The sequence below is a fragment of the Paralichthys olivaceus genome, chromosome 10, assembly GCF_024713975.1.
Source record: "Paralichthys olivaceus isolate ysfri-2021 chromosome 10, ASM2471397v2, whole genome shotgun sequence".
NCBI lineage: Eukaryota > Metazoa > Chordata > Actinopteri > Pleuronectiformes > Paralichthyidae > Paralichthys > Paralichthys olivaceus.
The window spans coordinates 2,104,044-2,127,500 of record NC_091102.1 but is presented as its reverse complement, the minus strand read 5'-3'; the positions used below and the strand labels follow the sequence as shown (position 1 = coordinate 2,127,500).

Here is a 23,457-nt window from a genome sequence, read left to right as displayed (position 1 = left end):
TAACACCAGGAGAACTCTTATATACTTAAGTATTATTAGTAGTAGTAGTAGTAGTCAGAGTACAGGCCTCTGATTGGCCGGCAACATAGTAAACCTGCTGAGTGGAGGCGTGAACAAGTTGATCCTGTGGAAATTCAATTCAAGCAAAACTAAAAACAAAATGCGTTAATTAATTAAATGATGACGTTTCTTGATGCGGGTGTTTTAATGCGTTTACCTGCTTAACCTCGGCCTGTAGGTGGCGCAGCTGCAGAATCTGCTCCAGCCGCGTGTGCGTGTGCTGCGCGTTCAGCTCCACCTCCTGCTGCTTCTCGTGGAGGAACTCCAGCAGCTCCTGAACCTGAGAGGCCAAGTCCATGTCCTTCTCCCCCGTCAGTTCGATCCCTGACACACAAGAAGCAAACACCTTTACACTGCTGGTTCCCTCAGCTGCTGTCGTTTCCTCAACTCTCAACATGAATATGTCCACCTGGGTGCTGAGCAAGACATGATACATCTTTATCTTATTATATGATATGATCATCGGTGGTTTGCATCTGTTCTCAGTCTGTGGCATCAGTAAACTATGAATCCCTCACCTCTCCAGTAACCGGCGCTGCTAAAGAGAGAGAGTGCATGTTTTGTGTGTGGTAGACGAGAGATTTATCACTGCAGGGGGTGCAGCGACTGAGCCAGCGACTGAGCCAGCGACTGAGCCAGTGACCTCCGAGTACACATATACAAACACACGCAGTAAGAGGATTGAGCTGTGCATATTTTTTTTAACCTAATTCTTTCTCTGTTCCACACAGCGAGCGTTTCCAGTTCATGGTGCTGCCTCAGCATTAGGGTTCCCTCTCTGCTTTGTAGCACAGTGGGCAGCTGTGAATCGAGATGTGAGACTCTGCAGCGAAATTCAGAAACTACAGCAGAGTATAACCGTTTATCATTTGTGGAGATTTCAAGAATAAAGTCGGAATTTAATGAGAAAGAACTCATAAAATGTACAAATATATATAGATATATATATATTTATATATTTATATGAGGAAATAAGCAGCAGGATCCAAAATCTTGAACCAATCTCTTGAGAAACTAAAAAACCATGCAGATGTAACCAACGACCAATGAAGAGACTGTTTCCTCCAAGATTCTTTCTTCAGAATTGACTCAGTTTCTTACACAATCTTTTCAGATTCCTGATATGTGCGACCAAAGATGAAGTATTACGATATCTGTGAAACTGTTCGGTGAGTTTTTCCGTCTGGCAGAGCAACAGATTCCTCCGTGTGTTACCTGAGGCCTGAACCTCCATGATGTACTGGTGCAGGTCTTGACCCTGCTGCATCACTTCATAGGTCATGTTGTTCATGGCCGCCTTCCGCTCCGCGTGTCGTTTCAGCCGCTGCTCCGCTAGGCCGATGTCCTCCGCGCTGCCAGAGGAGGAGCCGCTGCTGCCGCCGCTGCTGCTGCTGCCACCGCCCGAGCGGCTGGCGTCGTTCAACTGACGAGATAGATCCTCGTTCCAAGCGTCCAGCTCTGCTGTGACCTGCGGGAACACAGACGAATGAGGATGTGATTTGAGTTGTCGTCATTTCATTTTTCATGTCGTGTATCTTCTTGTGGCTTTTTCCACATCATAGAGTGTAAATAAAAATTGACAACGTGTCGGAGGCAGGGTACCGATCAAACACACACACACTCAACAAATCGTAAATGAACTTGCATGACTGTGTTTTGTAAAACAAAGACGCACCGTCCTTCTCTTACCTCGATAGTGTACTGCTCAAAGATGCGTAGCTGGAGAAAGATGTCAAGTTTGATTTTGCGTTCGTGGAACAGCTCCTCCATCTGGCCTTGGGCCTCGTCCAGCTGCTGCAGCACCCCCTGGATGTGTGCAATGGAACTGCAGTGCGGCGTCTTGTTGGTCGACATGGCGGCATCTCTGCAGACAGAGACAGAAAATGAAGAGTGCAGCTAATCGGTGCAAATTAATGCAAATGAATAAACGCAAACATACGAGACACAAGTGACTTTTATTTTATGTAGATTATTTACATATATGTTTATTTGACGTTGTTTGTGAAATAGAAAATAATAATCTAACACAGTTACATCCAGTGACTTTCCCTCAGTAACTAATGTTATTGTAAGTAAGAGGAGAAATACAGCAAGTGATGAAACTTCCCCCAAAATACGTATAAATATTTATGTGCCAAGATGTTAATTATTATTCATAATCTTTCCCATGTGGCTGAAAGGATTTGACTTTTTAATGATGTTTTTAAGTGTGAAATTTATCACTTGAGCTAAATCCTTCTCTTGATTTAATAACATTATAAATATTAATATCGTTACCTGAGCCTCACAATTGATTTTTCTCCCTCTCTCACACCATCATGAATAATAATATAAATTTCGTTTTACCTGAGCTGCTGTATTAATTCCTCTCCCTCTTTAATCACGTTGAGCGTTGCCTCCAGCGTGGCCGTCTGCTGCTGCTGAAACTGCTGGATCAGAGTCTGAACCGAGTCCACGGAGTCGCAGCACACTTCGTCCAAGAGCTGCTTCTGGAGCTCCTCCATCCATGACCACAGCTGGACGAGAAGGATGGAGAGACAGGAAGTTAGTATAGGTGCGTTCAATCGTCTCTGGCGGCGGCATCGTGCGTGTTTGAACGTGTTACTTTGCGACTGTCTGCGTTTGATTGTCCCACCTCCTTGGTGTGTGTGTGGAAGGAGACGGACATGTCGAGCAGCAGCTTCCTGTGTTCCACTCGTCGGACGAAGTCCTGGATCCGGACCTCCAAGTGTCTGGCTGCCTTGTAGATTTCCTCTGGGTCGCACTCTCCAGTCTGAGCCAACTGCTCAGCCGCCTCCAGCAGCTTGTCTGCATTAGTGTACGTGTTCTGAGAGGAGAAGAGGGGACCTTCATCATCATCATCATCATCATCAACTGCAGCTTCAACATTTCTCATATCCGCATTAAATTAATTCTTATACCATGGAGGAAAAACAAACCCTTTAATGTGCCACATATATTAAAGCTCCTCTACTACGACCACACTACCAATCATCTCTAAAGCTTTTAACACTTTAACACTTTAACACTTTAACACAGGCCTTGTCAGGACCGCTCGACCTCATGGGACCAAACTCTGGTCCTAATGAGGCAAAACTTAACGTCTGAGGTCCTGGGCACAGTTTTCATCACTACCATCACATTTGGATCATGTTGTATTAAAATGTTAATTCCAGTTACTGTAAATCAAATGTTTCCTGTGTCTACGTTCAATTCTCTTCTCTTCTGGCAGTCATCAGTTTTGTGACGTTACAGCAGAGAGAGAAATACGTGTTGTTCTGATCCCGATGATTATTATTACAGAGTGGGTATCTCACATGATATGCCGGCAGGATTAGTTAGTAGATAGAGATTATAATTTACAGGAGATTATTAGGCTCTGTTGCGTGACTGGTTTTGTTGCAGGGTGAGGATTTTTAAAAAAGGGAGATGACAGAAAAGCAGATTCATCCTCGTCACCTGAACACAGACGCCTGAACTGACGTGAGGAAAAATCAATTTGGATCAGGCTCCAGCTACCACCCGCTGATACTCTAGTGACCACACGTTGTAATTATCTCGGCATCAATAATAGCAACCACCCCGATGAACCCAGAAACCGCCAATCAACATCCTAGCAACCGTCCAGAAACACGAGAGCCGCCTGAGAAGCATCAGCTACAAACAACCCAGTTTTCTTTGGAGTTTATTCTCCGATGTTATCATTCTAAAATAACCAGAATAACGGTTTCAGATCTGACCTCGCTGTCAACCCGTTGCCATTCCTCTGGGGAAATGAAAATCTCAGAAGAAGCTGGTGAATAAGATCTGTGATCTTCTAAATTATTTCATGACGAGTTGTTTCTACTGGTGAAGCACTTAATCAGATGTAGATGAGCAGAGCTGACATCAAAATAGCAGCGCTGAGGGTAAAAGCTCATTAAAGCTCTGCCAGTTAAACACAAACATAACAAGTACATAGAAAAACGCTAAAGGAGAAACTTGAGACTTGAAACTATCAATAATCAGACGTGTTTCCTCGTGTCTTTGTGTTCACGTGTGAGAGAAACTATCCAAGGGCTCCGTGAGTAAACAAACTTATGTATTCGTGTCTCGGCTTGTATCTTAAACGACCGCTGAATTAATTAATGTTATGTATATTGCTAAGAGGAAAGCTTTCCCAGCAAAACATCGCAAACTGTAGAGAAACGCTAACGGGAGGGGGGGGGGCAACAGAAGGAAACATCCGACCCAAATAAAGCTGATCCACGGCAGGTTATGAAGGTTAATCCTAATCCAGTGTAAACATCACATTACACAACTACACGCTCCTACACGGGGATTAACATTCACTCTTTTATAGGATTATCACTTTACTGAAACTCCACTGACCAAAGTGGGAAAATTATTTATTAATTACCACGGATTCTGAATAAATTAGACTCGGATGGACGTCGTGACACCAGTGTTCTTTTATTCAGGAACTAAAAAACACTGAAATAAAGCAAATGACTGAGATGAGCTCGGTGACGTGGACTCACTAAAGTTTCACACAACAAGAGAGGAAAAGAAAGACAAGGAGATTGATGAGTCGAGGAACGAATAAAAGAGAGGAGACAAAAATCAACTCCACACAAGCACAAGACCTTGGTTTAATCCATCCCATCAATGGTGTTACCGATATGTGTGTGTCTGTGTGTGTGTCAATGTCTTAGAACTTCAAATCAACAACTTCAGTCACATCACTTTTGGTTTCAAAGCCCTTTAAGGTTTTGGATTTGAAGTTATAATGACTAATCTTGCAATTTAAAGCCTCGATTATCGTTTTTTAAATTCCTACTAAATTGCCGACTCTTGTTTTTTTCTGCAGCCGTGTCTTTGCCACATTTCTGCTCATGTTCAACGTGTTTCTTTGTTTTGTTTTCGTCTTTGTGTCCAAAATCTCAGTGCCAGTGTTTCCTACGCGGCCGTAGCACTGAAATTCAGGAATGGATAACATCTTCTGCTGATTTTTTTTTTTTTTTTAGAAAAGTCTTGTAACCATAAATGGTTATGTGGAGGCATATCTTCATGCCTTCTGCCATCAGCAGCCATGGTGGTTTTGAAAATTTGGGATTAATCAAGGCAGATTACTTACAGATGTTTGCAGGACAGGCGAATAAACATTTCATAAAAAAACTAAATACTCCAAGATTTCCGTGGTAGATGTCGTTCTTTTCTCTCTGACACGAGTTTGCTGCTCTTGAAGGGTGAAATGTTGCATTCGTGAAAACACGGCAACCACGTTTCTTGCGCTCACCTGAGCTACGTCTTCAAAGTCGTCGTGTCTTTTCTGCAGCGCTCGGGCTCGGTGAAGGGATTTCCCGACGCCGGTGTGTTTGCTGAGGAAAGCCTCGCCGTGGTTTTCTATCCAGTCCATCACCTGCAGGAGAGAGAGAGAGAGGAGACAGCGATCGTCTTCAGATCTTCCAACACACACTCAGGATCACAGGTCACCTGCTCCGTGTTGCATTCCTGGCACTGCACCAGAGTTCGTACCGATCGGCGGCACAAAACGGTCCCAGGCCTAATGAATTAGAAATGGATCAGATGAAGCCCTCATGATCTGAGCAGGGAAATGTAGGTCACAGGATGTTGAATATTCTGCGTCATTAGACGACTGCAGGCCGAACTTGAGCAGGTGCCGTCCTTTGCTTTGTTTTATACAACGTTGGAACCTTTTTCGTTCACCGGCCGTCGGTGAACGCACGGTTAGAAGTGATGATTAGAATTGTTAAATCAATGCAGAAGATATCCAGCGAAATAGAAATGAGTTGTCTGGAAGCAGCGTTCGTGTACACATATCTATCTGCTGACACAGCTTGACATTTAAGTCGTGAGCACATATACTTCTTTGGTTTGACCTACACAACCCTCCGTCCCGGACCGCATCTAAAAACAGCAGATCAAGCTTCAAATTTAAAAAAAAAAACCGGACTCCTCCTCTGCACCGACATCCCCCTTCAGCACAGCCCATTAACACATCACTACATCTGGGCCTTGAAGGCGCAGCGTGTTACGGATGAACCGTGTTGTAACTCACATGACGTTAGCGTCGTGCAGCCGGTCCAGCTGGAGCCACGGAGGGGTCGCGGCGAGGTCGCAACATACAAACCGAAACGTGCCGACTGCAGCTGGACTATCTTTGTTTGAATGTGCAACTGAAGCTGCCAAATGAAACTACACACCCAATATGTTCTCCTCAGCATCTCTCTCCCTCTCTCTCCCTCTCTGGGGTCACATATATTCTGTAGCATTACAACTCTGCTTGGAATCGGCCTGTTTCCACTGATTTATAGACTATCGGTATGAGCGCACTCTCTCACTCGCTCTTTGTCTAAGTTTCTCTGTCTCACCCACTAAGTGTCTCTCTCTCTCTCTCTATTTCTCTCTCTCTCTCTCCTGGGTCTCGTAGAAAGTGATGCACGACGAGTTCTGCTGGCAACGCTCTGTGTTCAATGAATTTATAATCTAAAGATATGAACTCTTCTTCACTCGTGTTTTTTTTTTTTTTTTAATCTTTTGTTTTTCTTTTTACTTCTCTTCAAAACTCTCTCTCTCTCTCTCGGGTCACATGCAAATGTTTGTATGGCTCACGCCCAATGCCCTGATTCTCTCTACTGAGTCTGACAGTTACAATAGTGTGTGTGTGTGTGTGTGTGTGTGTGTGTGTGTGTGTGTGTGTGTGTGTGTGAATTCCCAAACTACTGAACGTGACCTAGAAAAAGAACTAATATTAAGGTTTAAATGGAAACAGCAGCAGTGTGAGTGTGAACAGTGGTTTTATTCTGCTGCTTATATTTGAATGACTGGAACCGACACTTTATTTTAGGGGTGATATATAAATAAATAATAAAAACAATTAGAAAAAAAACCCCTCTAGAAATAATGTTTGAGTCCAAAAGACAACTGATCGAAATCTGAAGAAATTCCCTCCAGGCAGACTTCAGATATCATGTTCAAGAGGCAGCAAATTAGTTTTTTTAAGGTCATGTGACCCTGACTTTGAACCTTAGACCGCCTGAATCTAATCAGATGATCCGTGAGTCTCAGCGAAAGTTTCGTGCCAAATTTGAAATGATTGTCTCGAGGCATTCTTAAGAAAACAATGGAACAAATACACTGAAAGGACGAGGCTATTTTCTACCAGATATATAATATACAATCTATATGTTATTAAACTTTAATCTCATCTCAACTAATCAATGTTGGTTCGAGTCGATGAAGTTTCGTCTAAGACCCTCAAAACAGAACAGCAGAATGAAATTGGCTCCAGCCCCGACGTGAACCTCAGGATGAGTGGTTTAGATAAAACCACTCAAAAGTGATATTCAACATTTTTATTAACGTGATAAACGACTCAAATTATCATTTGTTTTGAAAAACAGCTATTTTCATTTCTATCGTTTCACCAGCAGACTACACTGACATCTCATTTCCTGACATTTTGCCGTTGAACAAGCTGCATCATTTATCCGTTATTCCGTCCTCGCTCGCAGATGTTACACATCAACATCTGTAAATCTGTCTCTGCTGTTCCTGTTTCAGCCTGTTGGTGGAAAAAACCGACACAGTCAGGGGCAGATTTCAGCTGCTTTGCATCACTGTGTTTTTACTTGTTACTGTACTAAAAAAAGATCTCAGGGTTTTCACTCATGCCAGTGGAATTTGGTTGTGCATCGTTCCTGTTACATGACTGTTAAAGCCACAATAAATCATACTGAAGAAAACAAAACAATACTCGCAACCTCTCCCTGCCGCAATGATGACATTCACTGTGTTTGGTTATTAATATCCTTCACGCATTCGAATCCTGAGCTCCTGAATATCTCTCAAACGTCCAGTAATCTGGGACGACACCTTTCCAAACCCGCGCCGTCTGCAGAAGAAGAGCAGAGAATTCTATCGGAGGGATTTTCACTCTTCAGCTGGGACGACAAGGGATAACCGAGCTGTGGTGATTCTAGTCTGCACTGCGGAGGAACACACACACACACACACACACACACACACACACACACACACACACACTACTATGGTCTGCTCACTTGATTACATGCTTACGTAGAAGATTACACACTCTACTGTGGTTTGAGAGAATTCTTCGACCTCATTGAATAAAACTTTTACAAACGTCCTTCAATAAACTCTAAACGGCAATAAAATGTGTGTGTTCGTTTGTGTGTGTGTGTGTGTGTGTGTGTGTGCGTGTGTGTGTACGCGCACCTGCTGGACGTCCTGCTGGAACACACACAGCTGCAGTCTCTGGTGCAGTCGGACCTTTCGGTGCTGCCAAATGTTTTCCAGACGCCGCTGATGATGGAGAACCTCGTGAACCACGTCCAGGATGCAGTGAACCTGCAGAGTAACACAAAGGTTAAAAACTACGTGGTGACATTTTGTATTTAGGGTTATTAGATTTTTGATTTAATTTACGAAACTTAAAGCTGCTTCTCTTTGGTAATTGGACAGCAGGAGTGAAATCAATGGCACTGACCGCTTTGGAGTAATTGGCAGTGGCTGTCAGCGAATCAGAGTTTCCGGGACTCAGAGGCCTCTGGAGGACGTCCAATAGAGCTTTGCCATCCTGACTCACCTGGAAACACACACACACACACACACACACACACACACACACACACACACACACACACACACACACACACACACACACACACACACACACACACACACACACAGGTCGGTCACAAAGAGATTAGAAACGTCTACGCACAAACATAAAGATAAAGAAAGACATTTGCATTCTCACATACACCCTCTCCAGATAATTTCAGGAATAATTTCACTTTTAGCAGCAAGCTCTGAACCAAGCTGTGTGTGTGTCTGTCTGTCTGTGTGTGTGTGTGTGTGTGTCTGTCTGAAGCAAAGAGCGGAGAAGAGCCGGAGACTTTCATGACTACATTTGAAGTGGCGATGCAGCAGCTGATCAACGCCACCCTGTCGTCACAGCCAATCACAGCCCAACACTCTGCTGCCACACAGCAACACTTACTCTGGAGTCCACTTCACCCTCCTCACACTTTATCTGAACCCTTCTCTACACAAAATGATTGTTCTATATCACCAGCTGACAAACTAAAACGGTTTCATGGTCTTTTCAAGGGCTCGGTTTTTATTTGCGGGGGATATTTTCAAAGCATTTCTGATGACTTGAAAGCTGTAATTGTTTATTCTGCAGTTTACGGGGCAGTTAAAGCTCCGATTATTCCAGAGCATGAACAAACTAGAGAAACAAGCCAAGCGAAAACCAAAGAATGATCTGAAATACTCATTTTATGTGTTTTGTTAGAAAATACAAGAAAAAGAGATTGAAGAAACTGGTGCCAGTAACTAAAAGAGCCGGCTGTGACCAGTGAGCTGAGACTTCACAGGCTTCACACGTTTAGAAATCAAATTTAATTTTGTCAAATCGAATCTTGGTCATTTTGATTCGAGTGTATTTCTGGCCAAAGCCTTCGTGAGCTGCTCGTATACAACCTGCAGTTACAGCTGATGACCAGCAGAACCCAGTTCATGGGTTATCTGGTATTGTGGGTTTACCTCGGTGTAAGCCTGGGTGACCTGCTCGTACAGGCTCTGGTGGCGGTGGATGGCGAGCTCCAGCTCCTGCATCTCAGAAGGTAACCCTCCCTCGCTGCAGACTTTACACCAGGCGTCCACCTCCGACAGGAACTGAGGACGCAAATAAGAACACGTTAGAAATCATTCAAAAGACTGTTTGAAGAAATTCCCTGACGGAGTTCTTGAGATATCGTGTACACAAGAATGGGACGGACGGATGGACAACCTAAAAACATAAATTAATAAAAATGACTGAACGCTTTAATGCAAAGAGTTCTTTCATTTTAAAGCCGTCAGTCTGTCACAATATAATTTCTGTCCTGGACCTTGTTTTTCTGATTTTGGGTCCAAAGCATGGCGCGGTGCGGTTGCCATGACATTTGCTGCAGGTACTCATCATCCCTGTTCAAAGAAGTGTAATTATTGTAATCTGAGTTGGTAACAGTGTGCCACTGTGACATTTCCGTCTGTGTTGATTTGCTTCCCTGAAAAATCTACTGAGAAATATTACACAGGGTTCAGATTTCACTCTTCTCTTCCATCTTCTCTCTGTAGCCGGTTTTCTTTTTGCTCCTCGTGTGTTTCATCTCTGATGCTGACACAGTTTTTTTTGTTTTTTTTTCTGTTTCTCTCTTCCTCAGTCTGAGCCAGACCTCTCTCTGCCCCCATCCTCTCTCTGTTCCTCTTTCATGTGCCGCTCTCCCTCAAATGTGCACTTGTAGCTGATGTCAAGGGCCCAGCAGGAATCAAACAAGTCCCATCTGTTGCCATGTCAACCTTCCAGGAATCAGCAGCGGAGCAGTTTTGATTTATTAAATATAATCAGACGTACAAATAAATAGAAAAAAGTGCCGTTTACATTTTACATTCTGGACAAGCGTCTGCTGCAGAGAGACCCCGAGATAAGATAGTTAGCGGATCAGCAGCGGAGCCGCAGCAGCAGCCGTCTCACAGTAAGTGGAACAGCTTTTCCTCTAATGACGGGGAATTGAAAGGGGAGTTCTTACATCAGAGCGGGATGATTCTCTTTTCACAAAGACGACCAGTGAGTTTCTACAAGAGAGGATTAGGGCCATCATCCCCGCTCTTACCTCGGCTCAAAGACGACTGGGTCAATTAAATGTTTTGCCTCACCTGTTCAGCCTTCTGGTGAAAGACAGACGACATGGCGAGGATGGTGGAGCGCTCGTCCAGCGCAGCAGCAAAACTTTTCCAGTCCTGATCCAGCTGACATGAGATCTGATTTATCTGGGTGGAGGCGTAGTGACCGGCCTCAGCCAGGCGGCTCGCCACTGACATGATTCTGTTGATGTTTACGTAAGCATTCTGGGATGGAAACAGATAAAATGCATTCATTATTTAATTATTGTTCTTACATTGAATAAAATATAATGAGTTGAGCGACTGGAGTCGTTATGAATGATATACATATTGTACATTGCACATATTTGTCATATTAAACTGGACCTGACAATTTTCAAATGTATTTAGATTTTAATTTCAGTATATTTTCATTTCACGCCGCAGCCATGCAGTGATATAATGAATTTAAAGACTTTGTCTACCATCGAGTTCATGGCAAAGTGGTTGTGTTGAGTCTGCAGCTCCACGGCGTGTTGGTAAGTGCGGCCGATCTCTGTGTGGCTCTGCAGGAACAATTCCTTGTTGTGGCTGATCCAGTCAAACATCTGCACACAAACACACACACACACACACGACAACAGTATTAACATGTACACTACCACTGCAAACACAGAGAGTCACATCAGGAATAAACTCGAGAACAGTCCTTTAAAAACACAAATGTTATTTTCTCCAGTTGTTGACTCCGTCTTCAGCAGCTGATCAGCGTAAAGCCTGAGAGGCCAGAACAACCTTCACGCTCGCTCCTCCGCGTGAATCAATCTTTCCAGACAGACGGAGGCTGGGGAGGGAGGGGGGGGGTAGCTAAGACCTTGTCGTCAGGTCTGACTGTTTCAAATGAAAGAGCCAAGTGTTTTCCCACAGTGTAAACTCATCCACACACCCCCGCAGCTACTCCTTACTGATGTGGACTGAACTGTTTCCCTGTTCCTCTCTGTTTGCACGACTGTAAATATTTACCGCTCCTGCATGTGGATTTCTGTGAAGAACAACACAAGTGTGTTTACATTCTGTACTTCCATCAACAACACCGAGGCCACTACAACACTTGAAGCTCTGTTAGACGGGACTGAAGGTCAACATGGTGAAACATCCTGAATCCATGTAAATAACCTTCCTCGTCATTCAGAACCTTTGCCATGATATCTGCATCCACTCATCTTTCAAACTGAGAGAACTTCCAAGTCTGAATCAAGCTTCACGTCTTTGTTCCATTGTTTCAGTTTGATTTGTTCAGTTTTGATTTTACATCGTAATTTAGAAAGCGCACTAAAAGATTTATAAATATATATTTATAAATCTTTTAGTGTGCTTTCTAAATTACGATGTAAAATCAAAACTGAAACAATGTATATATATATATATATATATATATAACATGTGCTTCTTGTCGTCGTCGACCTACACTTGACATTGATTGGTTTGTAGACGGGCGTGCATCTGGAGAAAATTAATGAACCAGTTCATTCGGTCCATTTGGTTGCCATGGTGACATCATGATGGTATTACTAGCAGCATCAGCACCTTCACGTCGCAGTACTCCACAGCACCAAAGTACTACAGTACTCCACCGTAGTTCAAACGAACGTCCTCACCGTTCAGACGTTGTAACGTCGGAGGTGAAGACTGCAGCTGTGTTTTCACTCTGCAAACGAACAATGGTTCAGTTTGATCCAGACCCAGATGACCTCTGAACCTTTCAGACTTAACTGAAAATGCTGAGGGAAGGTTTGAACGAGAGAGAATTATTTGGGGGCAGGAAGGTTTTTCCTGAACCTTTGTTTATCTGGTGATTTATAATGTGATGTGTTGATGTGTCATTGTTTGCATGATGGTTGTTATATTGCATGTTGGTGTGTAGATGTCAGTATATAGTAATCACAGTCATCATCTATGTAGGTATTCAGTTTTGTGTTCGAATGCTGAATTTTTTACTTTTTACTTGTCTGATAATGTTTTAAAAAACAATTGAGAGACTGTGATGTTTCCATATATAGTATTTTGGACAAAAACCGAAATAGTTGCGTGTTGTCGTAAACAGGCTGGTATGTTAATGACGAACGGAATCCAAACATTCACCCACAACTGCAGCTAATCACTGCACTGATGTAAGCGAAGCAGCGCTGGCTGATTTTCCACCGGATTAACTGCTGACTGTTCCTGTGTTTAGACAAATGCTGAAGGATATTTCTTCTCGGGGGCCTTGAAGTTTTTTTTGGAGGCACGAACAGTGACACAGATAAGATGAAAAGAGGAGAGAATTAAATATACATTATACAAACTGTCCCGGAGGAAGGAAAATATACAAAAGTTAAAATTCAGAAAGTGAATGTAACCTGTGCTTTGTAAAATATAGATCACAATGATTTGCACTGATTGTTTCCTGTTTATATTTTGTTGTTAACCTCTGTAGCCTCTGACCATTTTAATAGATTCCACAATAGCAAAATATTTAGCACAGCTTTTAATGATCAGCACGTTTGCTGTGATTAATAATTCAACACTTTCCCTGTGCAGCAAATCTCTGAGGCGGTTTCACAGCAACGCTTGCAGGAAATCAGATTTATAGGTGAAGACGTAAAGTACAAAAAAGGACTTTTACTGTGAAGCAGTTTCAAGAGTGAAATAAATCACGCTCTTGATTTTATCACATCCCCAGCGATGATTTGTGCCGCGGCTCAGGTGAGACTCACCTTCTCTGCGTCCTGTTCGAAGAGGCGGAGCTGGAAGCACTGGTCCAGCTTCAGCTTCCTGACGTGCCACATTTGATGGAGGTGCTGCCGCGTTGAGTGGAGCTTATCCAGCAGACTGGCCACCTGGTGAGACGGAAGGATTGTTAATAATTGTTAATGGAGAATTATTAGATGATGTCTCTTATGATGTCGGACTTATTTAGAGTTCAGCTGTTTACATGGACTGGCTACGCGATAGATCATACATATAGATAGATCACAGTTCATAATCGGTTTGTCTGAATAAATAAAACATCTAGTGTTTGTTTTATCCTCCACTTTAATATTTATGTAAAAAATCCATTGTTTAAATAAAACACTTTTTAACTTTTGATTTGATGGGCGCAGTTGGAAGACATTTAAATGTTTTCTTTGCTTTGCCGCTTATTCAAACGCAGCTCTTAATTTTATAAAATGAACATTTAACATGAGTTAAAGAGGTAAATTAAACAGGCCCCAGTGTCTCCTGACATCAATCTGAACCATCGGCACCTGTGAGTATTTTTATTAATTTGTCCGCTGATCATTTATTCAAAACACACTTGTGTCCTTGATCGACTGATAATTTAAATCGGTTCTACCCTTTAGAATCTAAGTAAAGTACGTAAGACATTAGAAGTCCTGTATCCTTGTATTAAATATTCATATAAATGCGTTCCTCTGTTTGTACAGTGAATCTGCTTCATGCAAACAACAAGAGAATTGAAACTCAATGAGCTCTTACACAACCCCTGCAGAGCCCTTCACTTAACGAGCTAACAAGCTAACGAGCTAACATGCGGCGAGTATATCTCATTAGCTGCACTGAGAGCTGAGGGCCTGAGGAAATAAATGAGACTATGCACTTAATCAGTTATTACACTATAACCTACCTATGTTGTTGTGGTGTATGTGCTTAAGAAATAAATGTTATTTTACAACGAAGAAGATTTTAACCATTTAATTATTTTGAGGTTTTTTTTTTTTACCATTTGCATTTTGATGTGTTCTGTAATCAGCCTGTTATATTTCCAGCTGGGGTGAACATCCCTGGGGAATTACCTTGGGCACCAGGCTCTGGAAGTCAGCAGAGCCAGATATGCAGTTCCTCCCAGAAAAACCATCACTCGATCGGATACACTGCAGCAACCTCTGGCCTTCCCGGTCCAACTCCTCAACTGGAGCCTTCAGCACCTACAGGAGAGGAGGATAATGTTTTTAATGGATTATAAAACTATGGCCACGTTTAGACCATAGCTAAATTTAGACCGTAGGGACTTTCCGCTACGAAATAAATTCCTGGGATTAATAGTACTAATTGTACTTTCAGTCGAAACTTGGCTGATGTTTAACAGAGAGAGTCTTCAACATTTATCGTCTTTAGATGTTTCTGTTCCTGAAAGTAGCTCTCTCACCTTTTTCTTCAGTTGCGTGTGTTCGTCTATCATCCGACGGGATCCCTCCACATCTGCAGGAAACTCCTTCTTGGACAGAAGCTCCTGCAACACACAGCACACCTTTTGTCATATCGGGACGGACGGCTCCTGCGATCCTTTAAAACCGTCCCTCCATCTTTCCCTGATTCATTCACGTGTCCACCCCCCCACCTGCAGGTCCTCCAGTCGAGACAGCAGGTGAACAGCACTGGACATGAACTCCTCCAGAGAGACCCTCAGCTCCATCCACTCATCGTGGTTGTAGTCCAAAGACCCCTCGAAGTCGTCCGTCAGCTGGGAGGGATCCACCAGTTTGGCCAGACCTTCGACGGACACCATGCTGGTCTGATAAAACACAAACAGGAGAAATGTCCGAAATACATGTGACAGATGATCCAGGTTCACGACGCATGATCATGGAGAGCAGATTAAACTCACACAGTAAGAATATATATATCTTAAATATCTTAAGACAGTCGACTGATGCATTGTGATAAATAAAAAAAATGGGTTTCAGCTGCTAAGCTAAACTGTGAGCTAATCTAAAAAACATATTATTTGATAGCTAAACCAAAACCTTAGCTAACACAAGACCACTTTTAGCTAGGTTCAGTGAAGTGCTAGCTAACTGAGACAAACGGTTTCACTTGCCAAAACGAACAAATATCACCAGCTAGCTATTAGCCATTAGCTATTAGCCATTAGCTATTAGCCATTAGCTATTAGCCATTAGCTATTAGCCATTAGCTATTAGCCATTAGCTAACCTAAATCTTCAACTCCACCATTAACCACCAGTACAATTTCATTTTTGCAAAATTTAGCCGTCAGCAAACCTGATTCAAACATGATTCAACAATTATCTAACCATGTATTTTTACCTGCAAAATATCTTAAATCATTGTTGGGACTCAGATGTGAAATCACTATGTTGACGTTCCTGTTTCAGCTTCAGCGAACAATCCGTTCACAGTGAAATCAATCTCTTGCCCAAGAACTTTGCAATCTTGGGTTCGAAACAAAGCCGACTGACCTCGAAGGAGAACTTCGCGCTGCCAAAGTTTGTTTTCTGCTTCTGCCAGAAGTTGTCCGGTTTGATGATGAGCGCCACGCAGATCTCGGCCGGGAAGAACTCCTGCAGCGTCTTCAGCAGGGGTTTGATCAGCTCCCACTTCGACCCGCGCATGTCGATGATCACCGTGAAACCACGTTTACATACGTCCTCACTGAGAAAAGAGAGGAAGGGCGACAGGAGGTAAGGAAAAGGAACGAGGAGAAGGATCATGCAGAAGGTTAGACGAAACGTTAAAGTAGCTTCAAAATCCAAAACTCATCGGACTATTTACCGAAGGAAACTGGAAGTGAAACAGTCTTAGATAAGGGAGCAGTGTGGTGAGTTTGCATAAAGTCTCTGATTTAATTGAAAAACAATCAGGATCAGGACACAAATAAACCATCAAATCATCTGCATTCATTTCCTTTAACATTTACTTGTTGATGCGTAAACTAGAATTACTTTCCTGCAGTTATACGTCTCCATCAACCAGTACAGCTTCAGTCTACAGTACTTATCACCTAGATACACATGAAGTCACCAAAATATTTGACCTCTGACCACTGAAATCCAACCACTTCACTCTTTTAATTACCTGAAGGCGGACATGTTCTTTAATATCACCGTGACCTTTGACCTTTGGTCCACCCAAATCTAATAAGTTAATCAGCGAGTCTACGTGAACAATTTGAGTCAAAGTTGAAACGATTTTCTCAAGAGCTTCTCAAGATAACGTGTTCACAAGGCAAACAGGATCATCTTGAAGAAACTCCATCAAGGTTTTCTTGTAAGTGCATGTGTTCTGTGAGGTCACAGTGACCTTGACCTTTGACTGGAGTTTCCTCCTGCCGTTGCGGAGGCTTGAAAGTAGCAGCAGGTATTTAGCAGTGAATGTTTTCCATTAGTTTATCTCGGTTTCCCCTCGAGCTCTGGAGGCTTGTCAGTGAAGTGTCAGTCAGAGACAAAGGTGAACGCAGAGCTGCGAGCTAATGAGACACAGATAACGAGATTTAAAAACAACTGCACACTTCAAAACAACAGCCTGAACGAGATAAAATCTTCTGGCGCCAAAGCAAAGGCGGCAGTTTAGTGTCTAATCAAAAGATCAAGAAGATTAACTCAGCACTCGAATGAAAATGTGGTGTTTGTTTCCCTTTTTGACTGCAGGAGTTCATGTCCAGTGTTTCTCCAGGGAGATCCCAGAACCCTTTATGAGCGGCGGAACGCACCAATCACCACGCTGCCTTAAAATAAATCCACTTTGGCATTTATAAGCAAAACCTTTTAACCATCAGAGCTGAAGTACGCTGCAGTGCCACTGACGGTGCCATCCTCCATCACTGAACAGCTCGTAAACAGTCTCCCCCGAACTCCAGTAAATTCAGCCGCTGCTGATTGGGGAGTAAAAATATACTGAAATGACCTCACCACCACAAACACACTCACACACACACATTCACACGCACTCGGTCTGTATTAATGTAAATTCAACAGCGGCACATCCATTGTAATCTGCCTCAGGGTGGCACAAACTCTCCCCGTCACCATGGAAACAGCAGCTCGATTAGCTGGGTGAAGCCGAGCGGGGCTGATGGGGATCGAATGATAATACAGAAGTTTGGTTCAATAACGCCGTGTTCTCATCGCCCAGGTAAGCGTGTTAACATGCACGTCAGTCGCTCGGTGCGGCTGCTGGATGGAAAACTGTCCCCGGTGCTCGTTCAAGGACACTCGCAATTTCGTCGTGCACTGAAAGGCCTCCTTTTTTTTTTTTCATTTCGTTATGACAGAGAACATCAATGCTTTTTAGTAGATGGATATCAGCCCATGATGTCACAGTGTCCTTGAATGCACCACCGAGGAGATTTTAAAAATAGTTCCAGGTTGCAAGTGGCATTTAGGTTCTATTCTATTATTTCGTTATAGAACTCGACCTTAATATTTCATGATTTGGTGATTGAACTGAATTGAATTATTATTATTAGAAGAGAATCTGTGTTGATAACATAAATCTCAGTCATAATTACAGAGAGACGAGGACTGGACTCTTCTCTCCGCCAGCTCACGACCGGTCACATCCTCAGACTGTGATGAGCGGCCACAGCACTGACTGGACGTGAAGTTCAGAGCGACGCGCTCGCCGCTGCCGGCTACAAAACACACAGCAGCTTTCATGCTGATGCAAATCAAACGCTGCTCCCCGTCTGCTGCTGCGACGGAGGAGAAAGGAGCGTTTGATTCCACAGCGTTGGCAGCACTGAGGCACTCCACATGCACTTCATCCTCAACCTCTCACAAAGAGTCACTGACCAGAGACACAACTTAGATTCAGAGCTCTGATAAAAACATACTAATTACATCTGCTGTGTGTGTGTGTGTGTGTTGGGACTGTACCTGGGAACAGTGGACAGGTACGTGACCAGCCGCCTCAGGTCTTCTTGTTTTATTCGGTCGTGGTTACTTCGGGCAGGAAACGTCAAAATTGGTCCTCCTCTCTTATCTCGCCCACCTGCACGTTCACATGCAAACAGACGAGTTGACATACGTGCGTTCTGTCATCAACACATACGTGGGCTGTGTCTACACCACACGAGTTCAAATGCACCAAATGAACGTCCTGGTGGTTTCTTCTTCTACTGTCTAATGCTGCATCGACTTGAATCGTGACAGCAGCAGTAGTTGCAGTAGTTATGAAAGTTATAAAGTACAAGCAGCAGTAGTAACATGGTATAACAGCCTGTTAGTGGTTAGTATTTCTTTTGTTTAAAGTCGCAGTGGTGACGGCAGCGTGACGTTAAATAAAATTAGTGAAACAGAAAATGAAATAAAGGAGAAAAAAATTAATTAAATTAAAAAAACTACTGTTGCAAATTAGATTTTTTTAATCACATCCACTCCCACGGTTAATCTGCACATTATTCTGTTCTAACATATCTGTGACACCACAGCTACATCTGAGAGTGAAGAGACTTTTCCAAAGCCTCTGAAACCCATCACACACACACACACACACACACACACACACACACACACACACACACACACACTGATGAATTATGTGTGCGGAGATGTTTTGGTTAGATTAATATAAGAAACACAAATCACACTGTTTATGAAACTGCTACTCAGACGTGGAAAATCGGCCTCCGTGTGTGTGTGTGTGTGTGTGTGTGTGTGTGTGTGTGTGTGTGATTAGGGAGGAAGTATGCTGCTGTAATCTAAGGAGGAATCTTGCTGACAGATTGTTGTTGGCACTGGGCCTTTAACGTACTCTCTCTCTCTCACTCTCTCTCTGTGTCTCCCTTTGTTCCTCCAGGTCTCTCTCCCATTTTCTCTCTTTTAAATGCAGAGCTCACTGTTGTACTCAAACGGTTCCACTGATGAGATAATTAACCAGAGTACTTGTGTATGCCGTAAAGTATACAGAGTACTGCCCAACATGTGGATATATTTACACGTGCCCCTGTTTGAACATGTATTCTTTATGATCCTGGTCTGTGTTGAAGTTTAATTTTCTTCTCGCTTCGCTGCTGATTCTTCTAAAATGGCAAATGCAGTTTTCCAATAGCTTGTGGAGATAACACTCAGCTCTTAATGTGCCACTTCATCTTGTTTGTTCAGACTCAGAATCCATCACACGTCTGAGTGTGTGCGAGTGTCGACGGCCTCTGGATTGAAAACGGTGATGTGTCTGCTTTCTCTGCTTGTGTTGGCCCACGGCGACACGGGGCCTCCGCTGAGGGGGAGGAGGTCACCTAAGTGATGTTCAGGGTGTGAAGGGCCTGTGATGATTTTCCTGCCTGTTTCCTGACTGAGGTGAACGACTCCTCCCGCATCAATGATCTTTTCTGCAGCTCCCGTCGCTGACACTGTGCTGTTGAATGTGGCGGGTGTGGTCCCTGAAGGGGTCATCGAGGGTACAGACACATGAAGCGGTTAAAAAGTTTTCGTTTGTCTCTCTGATTAATTGAGGAATCATTTTAGCTGAGACCTCGTCACAATCAGTCAGCTGATGTTGGCAAATGCGGCGTGTTGAGACGATGTTAGTGGAATAATTAAACGATAAATAACTTTTAAAAGCATATTTTCAAGGCGCTGAGTTGAGAATAAATCAGCTCCGCAACACATCAAAACAATCTGAGACCGCTGCAGATGATGGTTTACACAACTCTGGAGAAAAATCAGCACTGATGAATATATATATATATATATATATTTATATTCTCAGGCATCTGTTGGATGTATTAATCAAACCAAAATGTAATGGAATACATCGCTGTTGTGTAATGTTGAAGAAATTAGGCTTTTGCTCAGCCACTCCCGAGCTCCCAGGAAAATGAAAAAGAGTTTTCATGCATTCTATTAATGAATGAATTTGGATTTCATTTCATTTCACAATCATAGAGTACGTTTCAATAAAGACAAACAGCTTGATATCCCGTTTCCCATAAGCCCTAGCTGCTGAACGTCACTGTACGAGAAAAGACGGGTTTTTCTACGTTAACAGCTGACAAAAAAATACAGTTAGAGGTTTATGTGTTGGGGATGACGTGTCCTTGCAGTCTACAAAAATATCCCAGATAGGAACGAGTAGCAGTCGTCGCGATCGTGGAATAAACCAAGATTTCAAGGTCTCGTTGATTAACAGACTTGGTCAATCGTGAGTTTAGTTTTTCAATCGGGGCGTCTCAGCCCATATGGCGTCACCCTTGGAAGCTGTCGTCGGCCAAGGAGGGAATGTGTTCGTTAGCAGGATTACGCAAAAACGAATCCTCCAATTGCCGTGATGTTTTGTGGAGGGGCGGGGGCAGGACCCAGAGACGAACCTGGATCCAGGCATATTTTGTAATTTTCTTTTAAATTGTGAATTTTTTTCAAACATTGTCCTTGATTTGTCAGAGAATAATTCATGGAGCTTTATGAAAAACTGTGAGAATCGAGATCTCGCACATTTAAATGCGGTTTCATGCCGAGACTGTTCGGCTTCAAAACAATCGCAAAATTAGCAGGTGTGGAATCAAAAATCTAAAGAGAGACTGCTCCGAGTCACAGACCCCCATGTGGAACTGAGGCCGTCGCCCGGACGTGACGCTGTGTCATCACATTTCAAAGGTTTAGTGATTTAACCGACTCACCTGACACGAAGGCAACTTTCTCCTTTAACACAGGCAGGACGTCGGACGCCCTGATGCCTTCAGTCCTCAATGATCCTGCAGAGAAACAGTGAGTCAGTGGAGCTTTCAGCATTAATCCCATTATCAGATCAACATTCCTGTAACACAGAACACACACACACACACACACACACACACACACACACACACACTATCCAGCTTTTACACACTCGTCTGGTTCTTTTGACTCCGACACAGTTTACGTTGTCATCGTTATCAGTTTACAACTTTGTGATTTGTTTTACATCAGTTCAGGAGAAGCAAGAACGGTAGTAAATGTGGTTTTCCAGGCGTCTTACAGGAAATGTGTTCGAATTAGATTAAACTCGAATATCTCAATCATTTCATTCCCCTGGTCGTCTCTTCTCTTTCTTTCCCTCTCGCTTCATCTGGTCGTCCGTCTGTCATGTTATGAAATCACTCTCTCCCTTTTCATTTTTTAATGATGCTCTCTCTACCCCCTCACCTCTCTCTATCTGTCTCAGTAGAGAACAAGCCCAAATGTCCCATGTCCTGCTGTGTGTGTGCATGCGACACACTGTCCTGGCCACAAACAAACACACACACACACAAACAACCACACACAGAGACGCACAAATTCCAACAACATTCCATGGTGAAAACGCTAAGTCGGCAAAATCTATCTGCGGAAACAGAGCAAAAGGAGAAACAGAAAAGCCAGAGACACCAGCTGACTGAAAATATTCCTCCATGTCTGAATCCTGCTTCTGATTTATGAAATTAGAAAAGGGACAACAATGCAAAGGGAACATTTAGATATTTAAAACGGTCGCTTTTGCTTTTGCAATGTGAGGAAGTAATTGTACAAGAATTTGTCAGTATCGGATTTGTATTTTTCCTGACTTCTTTGAAATGCATCCTGGGAGATTCGATCCCAGACGAGCAGCCTTTTGATGAGATCTCATCACCTCCAAGGTCACATCAGAGGTCGCTGGTGGCACGTGACCAATCGGAGTCGTCTGCGTTTCAGGGAAGGACCAGTCAGTCACGACAGCCAATGTCGCTCAAGGTTAATAATCTAATGGATCAGATTTATGTTGGCTGGTGTGACTGTGTGGTTTATAGAGAAACTATTGATTTAGGCCTGATGCTGCGGTGCGCTGGTGGTGTTTTGGAAAGTTTCATTTCCCCAACCACAAATTATTCCCACTTAACTTTTCTAAAAACTATTTTCAAATGCTCCTTGTATGGTTTTAAAGCTGAGACGTTCCATGACAGACTCTTGAAAATGGCTCAAGTATGAATTTGAAAACCAAAAGAGTAAAAGTCAAAGCATTAATTCTGCAGACTGCTTCGGCACAAGTCTGCATTTTCAAGCAGCAACTTTTGGTTGATGACATTAAATCTTCTCAGACGGTTGCTAATGTCACTGCGTTGTAAAGAAATGAATGAAAACCAGATGACTTGAATCAAACATAAAGAATAATAATGATAAACATACATCAGAATCGTTAGCTGAGACTTTAAGTCTGTGTGAGTTGTAGTAAATAACATAAATCATGCTGGACCACTGGTGCGGTCCTTTAAAGAGGCTCAGTGTAAATAACTGCAGTGTAGCTGTGGTGTCACACTTTTATTTCTACTGCAGAAGCTTCAGTCGACGTGCCATGTGTTCATTCATGCATGTGTTCCAGGCTCAACATGTCCACTTTTAAAACCCCGTTCAAACAAATATCATGTTCAGAGGAGCCCTCCTGCATTTATCCACGTCATTATTTATCTTTTTGTTTCTCTGTTTGTTGTCCGCAGGATTACTCAACAAAAAAACTACAGACCAGGTTTCCACTAAACTAGGATGAGACACGGGTCAAAACAGAGCCCGTTCAAATTAGACGTCCTTTGTTATAATAATCACCTGGGACAGACTAAAGCTGTGTCCCAGTTCAGGGACAAAAACAAATAACTAGGAACTTGAATTTAATCCAACAGGAACAAAGCTGCACCTTCACGAAGTAAAATCACTTTAAAAACAAACCAGCCGACGGACGGAGCATCAACAGGGTCGTGGTTTGAAACATTGCTCCTCCATGATGGAGACACAGTTGACTGGTTGCAAAATGGAGACAAGTTTGTATTTGTGCGTCTTCATATTCAAATGTAAATGACTTGCATAGAAAGAGAAGTGATTGTGTTCCAGGAAATAAAGGAACGAACAGAGAGAAGAGAATCTGCTGCCAACATCCACAGCATAAAACACAGTGTGTGTGTGTGTGTGTCTCATTTGTACTGTACAAGGAGGAAACAGCTTTTGTCATTTCA

General features: G+C 43.0%; 1 protein-coding gene across 4 annotated transcripts in view; it reads right to left on the bottom strand.

Moving 5' to 3' along the window:
• kalrna (kalirin RhoGEF kinase a) overlaps positions 1-23,457 on the bottom strand; it is a 100,750-nt gene that overhangs the window by 54,246 nt on the left and 23,047 nt on the right. For all 4 annotated transcript variants that reach the window (XM_069532410.1, XM_069532411.1, XM_069532413.1 and 1 more), the window contains exons 2-19: positions 21,139-21,213; positions 18,398-18,512; positions 15,983-16,175; positions 15,122-15,295; positions 14,930-15,013; positions 14,577-14,708; positions 13,497-13,619; positions 11,226-11,348; positions 10,795-10,986; positions 9,640-9,771; positions 8,576-8,674; positions 8,305-8,436; positions 5,339-5,461; positions 2,696-2,887; positions 2,407-2,576; positions 1,750-1,924; positions 1,276-1,528; positions 218-384 (exon numbers count right to left, since the gene is read on the bottom strand). In XM_069532410.1, the coding sequence (XP_069388511.1) occupies positions 218-384; positions 1,276-1,528; positions 1,750-1,924; positions 2,407-2,576; positions 2,696-2,887; positions 5,339-5,461; positions 8,305-8,436; positions 8,576-8,674; positions 9,640-9,771; positions 10,795-10,986; positions 11,226-11,348; positions 13,497-13,619; positions 14,577-14,708; positions 14,930-15,013; positions 15,122-15,295; positions 15,983-16,175; positions 18,398-18,512; positions 21,139-21,213 (2,654 nt within the window). The remainder of the gene's footprint in view (positions 1-217; positions 385-1,275; positions 1,529-1,749; positions 1,925-2,406; positions 2,577-2,695; positions 2,888-5,338; positions 5,462-8,304; positions 8,437-8,575; positions 8,675-9,639; positions 9,772-10,794; positions 10,987-11,225; positions 11,349-13,496; positions 13,620-14,576; positions 14,709-14,929; positions 15,014-15,121; positions 15,296-15,982; positions 16,176-18,397; positions 18,513-21,138; positions 21,214-23,457) is intronic.